At 39.6% G+C, this 12,962-nt stretch overlaps 1 protein-coding gene across 1 annotated transcript in view; it reads left to right on the plus strand.

Annotated features, from left to right (window-relative positions):
- Positions 1–7,859: 7,859 nt before the first annotated feature.
- LOC113008691 (histone-lysine N-methyltransferase mes-4-like) overlaps positions 7,860–12,962 on the plus strand; it is a 34,271-nt gene continuing 29,168 nt past the window's right edge. Inside the window, exons 1-8 of the mRNA XM_026146308.1 lie at positions 7,860–7,922; positions 8,530–8,650; positions 8,964–9,126; positions 9,295–9,487; positions 9,673–9,744; positions 10,034–10,105; positions 10,395–10,466; positions 10,863–10,934. Coding sequence (XP_026002093.1) covers positions 8,533–8,650; positions 8,964–9,126; positions 9,295–9,487; positions 9,673–9,744; positions 10,034–10,105; positions 10,395–10,466; positions 10,863–10,934 — 762 coding nt within the window. The 5' untranslated portion in view covers positions 7,860–7,922; positions 8,530–8,532. The remainder of the gene's footprint in view (positions 7,923–8,529; positions 8,651–8,963; positions 9,127–9,294; positions 9,488–9,672; positions 9,745–10,033; positions 10,106–10,394; positions 10,467–10,862; positions 10,935–12,962) is intronic.

A 12,962-nucleotide genomic window follows, 5' to 3' on the forward strand; every position in this document is an offset into this window, starting at 1 on the left:
AAATAAGATATGTGTGTTGACTTTTTATTCTCCCTCAAAAATATTATGCCATGACGTGGCCCAGAGCAGCTCTGCTAACAGGTTATGGGCCCAGCACGCTTCCGCTGCGCAAGTTACCGGCAGGTGTTAAAAGTTTGGCACGATTGAGTGAGTAAGCGTTTTTGTGCATCATGAGCAGACGCACGGCAGAGTCGGGCAGTCGATATTCCCGTTTGCAATTTGATGGAGATGAAAGGAAATATGAGATATGGGAAACGAAGTTCCTTGGTCATCTCAGACTACAAGGTTTGAAAGATGTCATCTTAAAGGCTGAGGGTGATGAAGAAGCCGATGGTGAAGATGATGACAAAAATGCAGAAGCATATGCAGAGTTGATACAATTTCTGGATGACAAAAGTTTATCGTTAGTTATGAGAGATGCAGTTGATGACGGACGGAAGGCCCTAAAAATTTTGAGAGGTCATTATGCAGGAGTGGGCAAGCCAAGGATCATAAGTCTGTACACCGAACTCACTTCTCTCACAAATGAAAAGAATGAAAGTGTGACGGACTATATTATCCGAGCAGAAGCAATTATCACAGCGTTAAAAAATGCGGGTGAGTCACTAACTGATGGACTTCTGATCGCAATGATAATGAAAGGTCTACCAGAGACGTTTAAACCCCTGATTGTGCACGTTACACAGAGTGAAGCAAAAATCACATTTTCAGATTTTAAAGTAAAACTCAGAAGTTATGAAGAAACCGAGCGAATGCGTGTGGCTATAACTAATGACAACGTAATGAGGACAAAAGTGCAATCAGACCAGGATTCTACTTCATGGCGAGCAGATGACCGAAGATCAAAGAATAATGAGATTGTGTGTTTTAAATTTTCGACTAAAGGGACACACTGCAAGAACGTGCCGATCTAGAGTATGGTGCAGTTTTTGCCGGAGTAGTACACACAAAGATGCGACCTGTAGAAGGAAGCTAAGACGGGATGAAGCGAGAGGGGTCGTGGAGAAGGACTACGCGTTCAAGACGGGCTCCAAACCCCAGAGGGTCCCGGACGGCGGCCAAGAGATGCTGAATAACCAGCTATTGGTGGATACGGGAGCGACGTCACATATCTTCACGAAGATCGAGAGTTTTAAGACTTTTGATGACACATTTCAACCCGAGGCTCATTGTGTAGAGTTGGCTGACGGAAGGCGGAGCAGAGGAGCTGCAAAGCGGCGAGGAGATGCTGAGATAAGTATGATCGACAGTAAAGGACGCAGCCACAAGGTAACATTGAAACAAGCACTCTACATTCCATCGTTCCCACAGGACATTTTGTCAGTAAAAGCAGCTACTAGTAACGGAGCCACTGTGGTTTTCAAACACGGGGACAGTTTTCTTAAACATGTTGATGGAACAAAATTCCCTATATATGAACACGAGAGACTGTTCTTTATAAACACTGTGCAAGAGTTTGAAGATAAATGTAATGGATGTTTTGATATGCAAACGTGGCATGAAATCCTAGGACACTGTAATTATGAGGATGTTCAAAATCTGCAAAATGTCGTTGATGGAATGGAAATTAAGGGTAAAATCAACAAAAATATGCAATGTGAAGCCTGTATACAAGGGAAGTTTATTCAAACTAGGAACCAAGAACCGGATGAAAAGGCCAGGGCAGCATTAGAGTTGGTACATACGGATTTGGCTGGTCCGATTACGCCAAACTCTAAAGAAGGGTTTAAGTTTGTTTTGTCGTTTGTTGATGATTATTCAGGTGCAACATTTGTATATAATCTGAAACACAAAAGTGATACAACTCAAGCAACTGAAAGATTTATTGCAGATGTGGCGTCATATGGGAAAATCAAGTGCATTCGTTCTGATAATGGAACTGAATTTACAAGCAGTCAGTTCAGAGATTTATTAAGTAGACACGGCATTAGGCAGGAAACTTCGGCGCCATATTCGCCTCATCAAAACCGAACAGCAGAGAGGAACTGGCGTACACTTTTTGACATGGCGAGATGCATGTTAGTTGAGAGCGAATTGCCAAAGTCTTTATGGCCATATGCAGTACAAACCGCGGGAGTGATTAGGAACCGATGTTTTAACAAACGCACAGGTCAGACAGCGTATAAGATGTTAACTGGAAAAAGACCTGATCTTTCTAGAATGAAAAAATTCGGATCATTGTGCTATGCTTATAAACAAAATAGGGGAAAGCTGGATCCAAGATGCGACAAAGGTGTTTTCTTGGGATATGACAAAAATAGTCCAGCATATTTGATCTATTTCCCAAAAACCGGGAAGGTTGAAAAGCACAGATTGATAAAAATACTAAATCCCGCGACAATGGATCAACAAACACAGAGTGATCAGATGTATGAAGATGAGGTTTATGAATCCAGAAAAGATGGTGAACCCAAACAGACGAAGGATGAGGACATTCCAGATGGTAGTGAAAGCAGTCAAACTGAGTCCGAGGTTAAAACTGAGGATAAAGTAGATGCTGGAGCTACACGTTATCCATCCAGAATCAGAAAGAGACCTGATTATTTGAGTGATTATATCACGGATGTGAAAGAGTGTGAAAATGAACAGATGCAAACTAGTGTTGATTATTGCTACAGATTGTTGTGTGAAATACCCACATCATTTAGTGAAGCTATTGTGTCAAGTGAGTCAAAAGAATGGGAAAAAGCGATGAATGAAGAAATTCAATCCCTTAAGGAGAATGACACATTTACTTTAACCACTTTACCAGAGGGTAAGAAAGCAGTGGGGGGTAAATGGGTTTATGCCGTTAAAAAGAACTCAGACGGATCAGACAGATATAAAGCTCGATTTGTGGCTAAAGGTTTTAGTCAAACAAAAGGAGTTGATTATGAGGAGACTTTTTCACCGACTGCTAATTTATCGAGTGTGAGAGTTTTGATGCAGAAAGTGGTTCAGGATGATATGTTGGTTCACCAGATGGATGTAAAAACCGCCTATCTACACGCACCAATAAATGAAGAAATATATATACAACAACCAGAAGGTTTTGAGACAGAATCAAGTGAGACTAATAAACTGGTGTATAGACTAAAGAAATCACTTTATGGGCTGAAGCAATCGGGTCGTAACTGGAACCAAACCTTACATGACTATATTTGACACAGAGTTCACTCACATGAATTTCACTCACATGTGCTGTAGAAGTGATTTGATTTGAGAGTTCAAACTCACTGCTGTAATGGCTTATGATGATTAATATAATAACTATAATATTGGCCATATCATATTTACACTGACTTTAGTCTCATGAACAACATTAGCTAATTGTTATTTACTAGCTAATCTTAAATGACTGCAGTACAAATATGAAGGCCAACAATCATGTTTTACAGTCCTGTGGTCTCAGCCTCAGATACTTATTAAATCACACAAAGCTCGTGTAGAAACAAACACACAAACAAAATATGTTCTCTTTCATTTCTGTCAAACAAAACTGTATGAAACGTTTCCAGCGATTGGTGTTATGGTTGCTAGGCAACCTGGGCAGCGCGATGGAGGCTAGACCGTCCCATTTCACAAGCCTCTTACTTCCGGCCTTAGCGGTCTTTGAGTACGCAGCCTTTGAGGATCGTTGAGGCTGCGTACTTTAAGGCTGCAGACCCTGAATTGGGATACAGCCTTTGTCTCATGTCAGTGTTTTCAGTTTTGCTTCCTTGGTCTCGTTAGCCCTGATGTCTCCCACCAGTGTTCACCTCCTGCCTCTCATTCCCCTCGTTATGCCCTGTGTATTTTAGCCCTGTATTTTCTGTGCTCCCTGTCGCGTCGTAAACGGCACTAATCCTGTGCTGTGTGTCTCCCCGTGGATTAGTTTTGTATTGTCTCTTATTTTCCAACCAGCAATAAAGCTGCCGTTTTTGAGTTTCACTCCAGTCTTCCGAGAGTCTGCATTTTGGGTCCTTTTCCTCGTTCCTGCCTGCACACAGCTGAACTATGACATTTAGGTATGTAGACATGGTCTACATACATACCTGCATGTTAGACCTAATCCCGAACCAAACTATTTAAAGCGGTATTTCCTTTAATTGTTGCTCCAGTTTTGGATATAATGAATTTATTTTTAGAAAATGGATACGTACCATAGGATTTTAAGGTTGCTGTAATTAAACCTCTATTTAAGAAACCCTCTTTTAATCAAGACAACTTAATGTCTTGATTAATACAGTGGATCATAATATTTTAATTTCCCGTTTAGAGCAGTTGGTGGGTATGCGGAGTACCGCACTGCAGTGGCTCAGATCCTATTTGGCAGAGCGAACGTTCTCTGTGAAACTAGGGGAGTTTGTATCCTCTACTGCTTCTCTTCAATGTGGGGTTCCACAGGGTTCAGTTTTAGGCCCGCTTCTTTTCTCTCTATATCTCCTACCCCTTGGGTCTATTTTCAGGAAACATGGGATTTCTTTCCACTGCTACGCCGATGACTCCCAGATTTATTTCCCACTTAAAAAGATAAATGGCTTCTCAGTAGACCCGCTGCTCAGATGCCTTGATGAAATAAGGACTTGGATGGCTTTGAACTTTTTACATTTTAATGAACAGAAAACAGAAGTGATGGTTTTTGGTGGCGCTTCTGAGGCCACTATTATAGATCTTGGTTCACTGGCACAGTATGTTAAACCAGTCATCACTAATCTGGGAGTTAAAATAGAGGCAAATCTTAAACTTGAAAGCCAGGTCAGAGCTGTTGTAAGATCTAGCTTTTTTCATTTGAGGGAATTAGCCAAAATAAAGCCTATCTTATCGAAACAGCATTTTCAGACAGTAATCCATGCCTTTGTTACTTCTAGGCTGGATTATTGTAACGCACTTTATTTTGGGATTAGTGATGCGTCCATTAGGCGCCTGCAGGTTGTGCAAAATGCTGCAGCACGTCTTTTAACTGGAACAAAAAAGTTTGAGCACATTACCCCTATTTTAATTTCACTCCACTGGCTACCTGTACATTTTAGGATTGTTTTTAAAATTCTCTTATTTGCTTTTAAATCTCTTAATGGCCTGGCCCCCCCCTACCTCTCGGAGCTACTACAACCATATACACCTGCCCGTTCCCTTAGGTCCGCCAATCAGCAGCTCCTTAAGGTACCGAAAACTAAGTATAAATTTAAAGGTGATCGTGCTTTTGCTGTAGCTGCTCCAAAGTTGTGGAATGATCTGCCCTTGCATGTTAGGCAGGCCTCTTCTGTCTCTGAATTTAAAAGTCTTCTTAAAACATATTTATTCGCTGAAGCCTTTGGCATTGATTAGAGGGGTTGACTCAATTTGTTTTAACATGTTTTAATTTATTGTATCTATTTATTTTATCGTATCTCATTTTAATTTTCTTTACGTATGCTATTAACATGTACAGCACTTTGTGAAACCCTGGTTTTATGTTAAAGTGCTTTAGAAATAAAGTTGGTATGGTATGGTATGGTATATCTAAAATTCTTGAGGTAATAGTTGCCAATCAGGTGTGTTAGCACTTAAACAATAACGACCTGTTTGAAGAGTTTCAATCTGGCTTTAGAGCTCATCATAGCACTGAAACAGCTCTGGTGAAAGTTACTAATGATATTCTCATGGCCTCAGATAATGGACTGGTGACCATTCTGGTTCTACTGGACCTCAGTGCTGTTTTTGACACATTCAATCACAATATTCTCATAGAAAGGTTTGAAAATGTTGCAGGGATCAAAGGAACAGCACTAGGCTGGTTTAAATCTTACTTGTCCAACAGACTCAAGGTTTGTTTACGTAAATGATAAATCCTCTTCAACCTCTATGGTTACTTGTGGCGTACACCACAGGGTTCTGTACTTGGACTGATCCTTTTTACTATATATATGTTCCCTATTGGTAAAATCATTAGACAGCATGGGATAAATTTCCATAGCTATGCACACCTAAATCCTGATGAACCTAATCAGTTATAAAGATTACGGGCATGCTTGGAAGACATAAAAACCTGGATGTCTTCAAACTTCCTCCTTTTGAATTCCGACAAGACAGAAGTTGTCTTTGGACCAGAAGCTCAGAAAAACAAATTACTTGGTCAGTCCCTTCATCTGGATGGCATTAAATTAGCCTCCAGTAATAAAGCAAAGAACCTCTGTGTTATTTTTTGACAAAGACATGTCATTTAGATCTGACATGAAAGAGGTTTCTAGGGTCTCCTCCTTCCACCTCCGTAATATTGCTAAAATTAGAAACATCCCATCCAGGAGTGATGCTGAAAAACTAGTTGATGCCTTTGTTACTTCAAGGCTGCATTACTATAACTCTTAACTATCAGGAAGTCCACATAATGCAACTAAAAGTCTTCAGCTGATCCAAAATGCTGCAGCCAGGGTTCTGATGAATATCAAAAGAACAGATGACATCTCCTCCCGTGTTTTAAATGCACTTTAGAACAGCACGCAGCAACACTACATATGAGCGAGCGGAGGGAGGCATGGGGTCTTCACAGAGCCCCACTCTCTGCCAGCCGTCAGGGCGGGGGGGCCTGAAGGTGGAATTGGCCATCTGATCGAGGCCTGGGTTGCAGCGGCCCCCTGCCACTGCGGAGCCGGGGACGGTCTGCTTGATTTCCACCTCAGGGAGGAGGGCAACATCTGGGTCTGGGTATGAGTTCCCCCTCCGGGGCAAGAATACCTGGACCTGGGATGTAGAGAATGTTTGGGGAGTGTGATTGTGTGTACAGTGTCCATTTATGTCTGTGTCCACGTTGGGTGAGGGCCGAGTGTTTGTGGTTGTGTGTATGAGGGTGGGAAAGTATGTTTGTGTCTGCCGTACACATCACCACAAACAACACCACAAGCAGAGCACAAGTTTTAAGCCAGCGTGGTGTGATTATAGATGCCGTGCAGGTGGGTCCATCTCACATGCAGCGGCATCGCAGAACACGCCCCGCCACATACCCTCTTCCCCCGACTAAGACCGAGGAGCCACCTCCCCCCCTCCATGAGCAAGCGAGGGAATAGGCCTGGAGCATCAGCGCCCCAGCCCAGCCACGGGGAAGTGACTACCTGGGCGTTCGCCTGTAGATCTAGCGGCGCTGGTGACGAGGTGGTTCCAGGGACCGCCCACGCTTCCAGCGGCACCCCCATCCCGCTAGCGCACCAGCCTGTGGCTCACCTGAGCCGGTCGTTCCCTCGCGCTGTCCAACAATTACAATAATTATACGGTTGCTGTAACAGATTGTAGATACAATGCAGGTGAGTCCATCTCACCTGCAGCAGCATCCCAGACCAGCCACAATAATAAAGATTTTTCTATTTCATTATAAACTTTGTCCTAATTATGTCATGAGTTTTTACTATTTAAAAAGAAAAAGAAAGCATCACAAAAACACTTAAGGTCATGAAAATTAATTGTATTGCTGCAATACTTAAATATCTGTGGTCTAATCTATTTTTATTCACCAATCTCATTGTAGCAATAATATGCCTTTTTGGTCCAAGTTAATTATTTGAATTTTAAAACTCTTTTAGCCAAATAACTTTGAAGTTGTTACTAAAACTCATCATCCCCATTTACTACTTTTGTTTCATTCTTTAAAAATTTAGAAGCATAAATATCAGTCTTTTGGAAAAATTACATTTTATACAGTATTATTAAGTCTACATATTCCAAGTGAGTTATGTCAGAATCCACTAGAGCAATTTAACTCTATTACATCATAGCATTCTATTTGCAAGAATCCCAGTGTTAATCCACTGTTCTTGGCCAATGATATCCACTCCTCAGCACTATGGGGGCGCTAATGTACATCTACGCTGGTTGCCAACCACCATGAACATTTAAAGAGCAGAAGAAGAAGAAGAGGACACTAAAGAGTTCAGGTGCACGACATGAGGATTTAATGAGACAGCTTTTATCTTACTGCTTTCGTGGAAGATCAGGTGAGAACCATACAAATTCCCTTACACATGATGTTTATATAAATATATTCATCCAATAAAGCAAAGTAATATAGGTTATTATATTACGTTCGGATACACCAAAGCATCTAATTTTTGACAGTTTAGCTAGCCAGCATGCTAGTAGCAAAAGTTTGACATTCTGTTGCTGTTGGTTTGATTAATTTTGGTTTTAGCATCACAAAACTTGTGGTTTTAAAACTAGTGAGATCTGTTTTCAGAAAATATTTTACAAATGAAACAAAAACTGTAGGACAAATATGCTTATTGTTCAACCATACTAAATCATTATTTTAATTTATAACTTTAAGAAATATAAAAGGTTAAGGAAATGTGGATATGAAAATTAACTCATTAAGATTTGCAGTAACCTTAGACCAAATAAAATATACGAAACAGAACTTCCACAGGTAGGGCATGCAGCCTCTGACACACAGTGATACAAGATAGGAGGAACACAGATATTTGGAACCTTTAGGGGAGCTCTCCCCAACATAAATAGATTTTTCGATCTGTTTATTTCTATGTCTACATACATTTTGTAGTATAATGTGTTATTTCTAAAGTCATTAATACCTGATCTTTGCAGGGGATGGCGGCAACAAGGCCACGGAGAGCTAAAATAAATCCCATACAAGATGCTAGGTATTACTGCTCCTTAGGTGAAGACAAGGCAGGATTTGATGTGAGGTATATTGATTCATTTAAAGGTGAGTTGATTCCAAAGAATGCAGTCAGCTTCTCAAAATAGAAATTTTTATGTTTTTTGTAGTTTTTTTGTAGCATACCATGCATGAGAAAATTAATAATCACGAATATAATTATACTTGTTTTATTATTATTATTATTATTATTATATTTCTATTTTTTCCTTGTCTTTCCCCAAGGAATTATGAACATGTTACATGTTCCAAAATAAATAATACAATATAATCAAATAAAAAACATATTTAAAAACAAGAAGGATTTTAATTAAATGGTTTATAGTTTATTGCCCAATTTGTTTTTGATGTGTGTCTTTAGGTCGCGGTGTGTTCAGCTGTCGGTCATTTCAAAAGGGAGATTTTCTTTTTGAGTACAGAGGACAAATCATAACTAAAGAGGAACAAGAAAACCGAATGAAACTTTACCATGATGCACTCAAGGTTTTCATATTTGATTTCAAGTTCAATGGAAAACAGTTATGGTATGTAACTACTTTGATAAAGGATAAAATACATGAGGTTTACAAATTATAATATTCAAATAATATTTTGAATTGAATATTAAAATGTTATTCAGACGTTCTACAACCTAATATACTTAATGACTTTCTTTACAGAGTGTAATTGTTATTGTATACTTTTTGTTTTAGTGTTGATGCTACCAGAGAGGACGGCTCACTTGGCAGACTTGTAAATGACGATAATGTGAATCCAAACAGTAAAATGACAGTTACCAGAGTGGATGGAAGGCCCCATCTCTGTTTGTTTGCAATCAAAGATATTGGTCCAGGAGAAGAAATCACCTATAACTATGGTGATTCCAACTGGCCATGGAGAAGCAAGGTATAATGTAAATAGTACAGTATAAGTATAAATAGTATTAAATGAATAAAGGCTATACTGAAAAGTATGCATACACACACGGGTCCTGTGTAATACTCAACTGGACAGGTCCAGACATTAGGAGGACTGTATTCATCTTGGCTAGACCCAAAGACTGCCATTCATTATTCATGCTTCTTCCTTAGAAATCCAACATGGTGGCATCTCAGGCTGTGGATGAGATTGCAGCCAGTTCCTCTCCTAACGACGCAACAAAGGTAAATTGGAGTTTCAGTGTCAGATTGTTTTAGTTGTAGACTGAGGTGCTAGTTATTAGGCAGTATTGAGGTATGTGGGTCCTTGGTTATCTTGACCAAGTAAGATGCACGCATTAGGAGGACTGAGATTTGAAACAGGAAGTATAAACAACTGAGTTCTACCTACAAGTGCGCCCACACACACGGGTCCTGTGTATTACTCAACTGGACAGGTCCAGACATTAGGAGGACTGTATTCATCTTGGCTAGACCCAAAGACTGCCATTCATTATTCACGCTTCTTCCTTAGAAATCCAACATGGTGCCATCTCAGGCTGTGGATGAGAATGCAGCCAGTTCCTCTCCTAACGACGCAACAAAGGTAAATTGGAGTTTCAGTGTCAGATTGTTTTAGTTGTAGACTGAGGTGCTAGTTATTAGGCAGTATTGAGGTATGTGGGTCCTTGGTTATCTTGACCAAGTAAGATGCACGCATTAGGAGGACTGAGATTTGAAACAGGAAGTATAAACAACTGAGTTCTACCTACAAGTGCGCCCACACACACGGGTCCTGTGTATTACTCAACTGGACAGGTCCAGACATTAGGAGGATTGTATTCATCTTGGCTAGACCCAAAGACTGCCATTCATTATTCATGCTTCTTCCTTAGAAATCCAACATGGTGCCATCTCAGGCTGTGGATGAGAATGCAGCCAGTTCCTCTCCTAACGACACAACAAAGGTAAATTGGAGTTTCAGTGTCAGATTGTTTTAGTTGTAGACTGAGGTGCTAGTTATTAGGCAGTATTGAGGTATGTGGGTCCTTGGTTATCTTGACCAAGTAAGATGCATGCATTAGGAGGACTGAGATTTGAAACAGGAAGTATAAACAACTGAGTTCTACCTACAAGTGCGCCCACACACACGGGTCCTGTGTATTACTCAACTGGACAGGTCCAGACATTAGGAGGACTGAGTTTAGAAATGAATTCAGATCAATGAGAGTTACTCTGGCAATTGTGCATACACACACGGGTCCTGTGTATTACTCAACTGGACAGGTCCAGACATTAGGAGGACTGTATTCATCTTGGCTAGACCCAAAGACTGCCATTCATTATTCACACTTCTTCCTTAGAAATCCAACATGGTGCCATCTCAGGCTGTGGATGAGAATGCAGCCAGTTCCTCTCCTAACGACGCAACAAAGGTAAATTGGAGTTTCAGTGTCAGATTGTTTTAGTTGTAGACTGAGGTGCTAGTTATTAGGCAGTATTGAGGTATGTGGGTCCTTGGTTATCTTGACCAAGTAAGATGCACGCATTAGGAGGACTGAGATTTGAAACAGGAAGTATGAAACCCCAACCCTAAATCTGGTTTGCATAAAGACGTAGTTCTCGGCTTGGTTGAAATGAACTCTGATGTAGTTAGATCGCATATTTGAATTTCAGCTGATCAAGGAGCAAGAATGAAGCTTACTATAGGAAGGAGCATGTAAATACAACCGAAACAATCGCTAAACTCTTTCCTGTTAATGCTAAGCACATTTATGTAACATTGTTGTGTAAAGGCCATCCGTTATGTCTTGATGGATTCATGACTTCATGATTTAATTATACTTTTTTACACTCCCAGTCAAAACTTTGGACACATCTTCTCATTTCAGAAAGAACAAATTGTAAGTCTAATCTTTTTTGGGTGTTGTGGGTCCACAATGAATTTTCTTTTCATTGTGGTTTTGTAATATATACCATAATATAAAACCTAGAAGAACAAATTGTTTTGAAAATTGATCTATATACAGCAGGTATTTTTCCCTTTAAATTTTGCATTGCAAAAGTTACAAAAATTGATTTAATAGTTTTAGTAACACTTGAACCTGTTTTTTTTTTTTTTTTTTTTTTTGTTTTTTTTTCTTCCGTCCTTAACTCCTTTTTAAAGAGGAACCAAAACAACTATTTGGTTGTGATATTTTACATCACAAAAGTATGAATTTTGTTTTTGATTACACTGTTGTTTTTTTTTGTTTTTTTTTTACCAAACAGGACTGCGATCATGATCTAGTCCCTGACGAAATGTCAAGTTTAGAAAAATGTTTTGCATGTGGAGGACCTTTTTCGCCTCTGAAATGGAGTGGTGTGAGATGTGAAGGTAATTATTTAATTATGGAAGGTTGGGTACATTAGAATATCTTAAATATGATCCATAAGGAACACTATAAAAACTAATCCATAAGTAAATATGATATATGTTCATAATGAACCTTTTACATCTGCACTTTTTACATATTTACTTACCATGTCATTATTAAAGCTGCTATACCCAATTTGCAAAAACAAGTTAGCTTAACATATTTTTTTTTCATGTTCATAACAACATTTTAACAAAGCATAGCTATAAATGTTGTTTGGAGATTAAAGAAAAAAAAAATGAAGTGGTTCTGTTGCATTTGTCTAAAACCATCAGCCAATAACATGGCTCAGTCCAGAAAAACGATAGAACAGTCTTTCCTGACTCCTTAAATTCTACATTAACATGGCTCCACCACACTATGCACTGGCCTGTTTAGCAGCAAAGCACACCAGGGGGTGTGGCCTATGGATAATATCCAATGGGAGGGGGGAGCCTTCTTGACTGTGTTTATGCTTCCATCTAGCCTGTTTTTTTAAATTGGGGAAAGCGGCTTTAACTACCTTTCTTTTATTAACTTAATTTTTCTCTGTCTAGTTTGCTACCAGTCCTGGCACAAAAGATGTTATGTTAGCCACAAGGTGAACCTCACTGAACCTCTTCCAGAGGTAAGTGTTTTTGCAGAATTCTTCTCAGTAAAATATGTAAGGTAAACAAAGTCTTACTTTGTGTTTTTGATTGTTATTAGGTCTTTAGTGAAGATAGTTCAAGTGAGGGGGCTTCATCAGAAGAGGAATATGTGCCAGATTCTATAGCTGACTCAGACAGCTCATGGGACAACAAATCAGAGCCTTTAAATATAAGTTGCAAACAAGTACAGAACTCTGAGATCTCCAGCAGTCAATCTGCTTGCAAAACGAAAAGACCTCGCCTAGAAAGTTTTTTAGAGAGAGTAGGACAAAGAATTTCAGAAGATGCCGAATCAATATCTGAAGATGGAATTGGCACAAGACAGCTCGACGTATCAGGGGTTATTGCCACAGCAGAAAAGTCTGATGCTGAAGGCATTGTTGATGACTCTAATACTACGGCTGAAGATTCCTTAAAA

This window comes from Astatotilapia calliptera, chromosome 17 (assembly GCF_900246225.1).
Source record: "Astatotilapia calliptera chromosome 17, fAstCal1.2, whole genome shotgun sequence".
Taxonomy (NCBI): Eukaryota; Metazoa; Chordata; class Actinopteri; order Cichliformes; family Cichlidae; genus Astatotilapia; species Astatotilapia calliptera.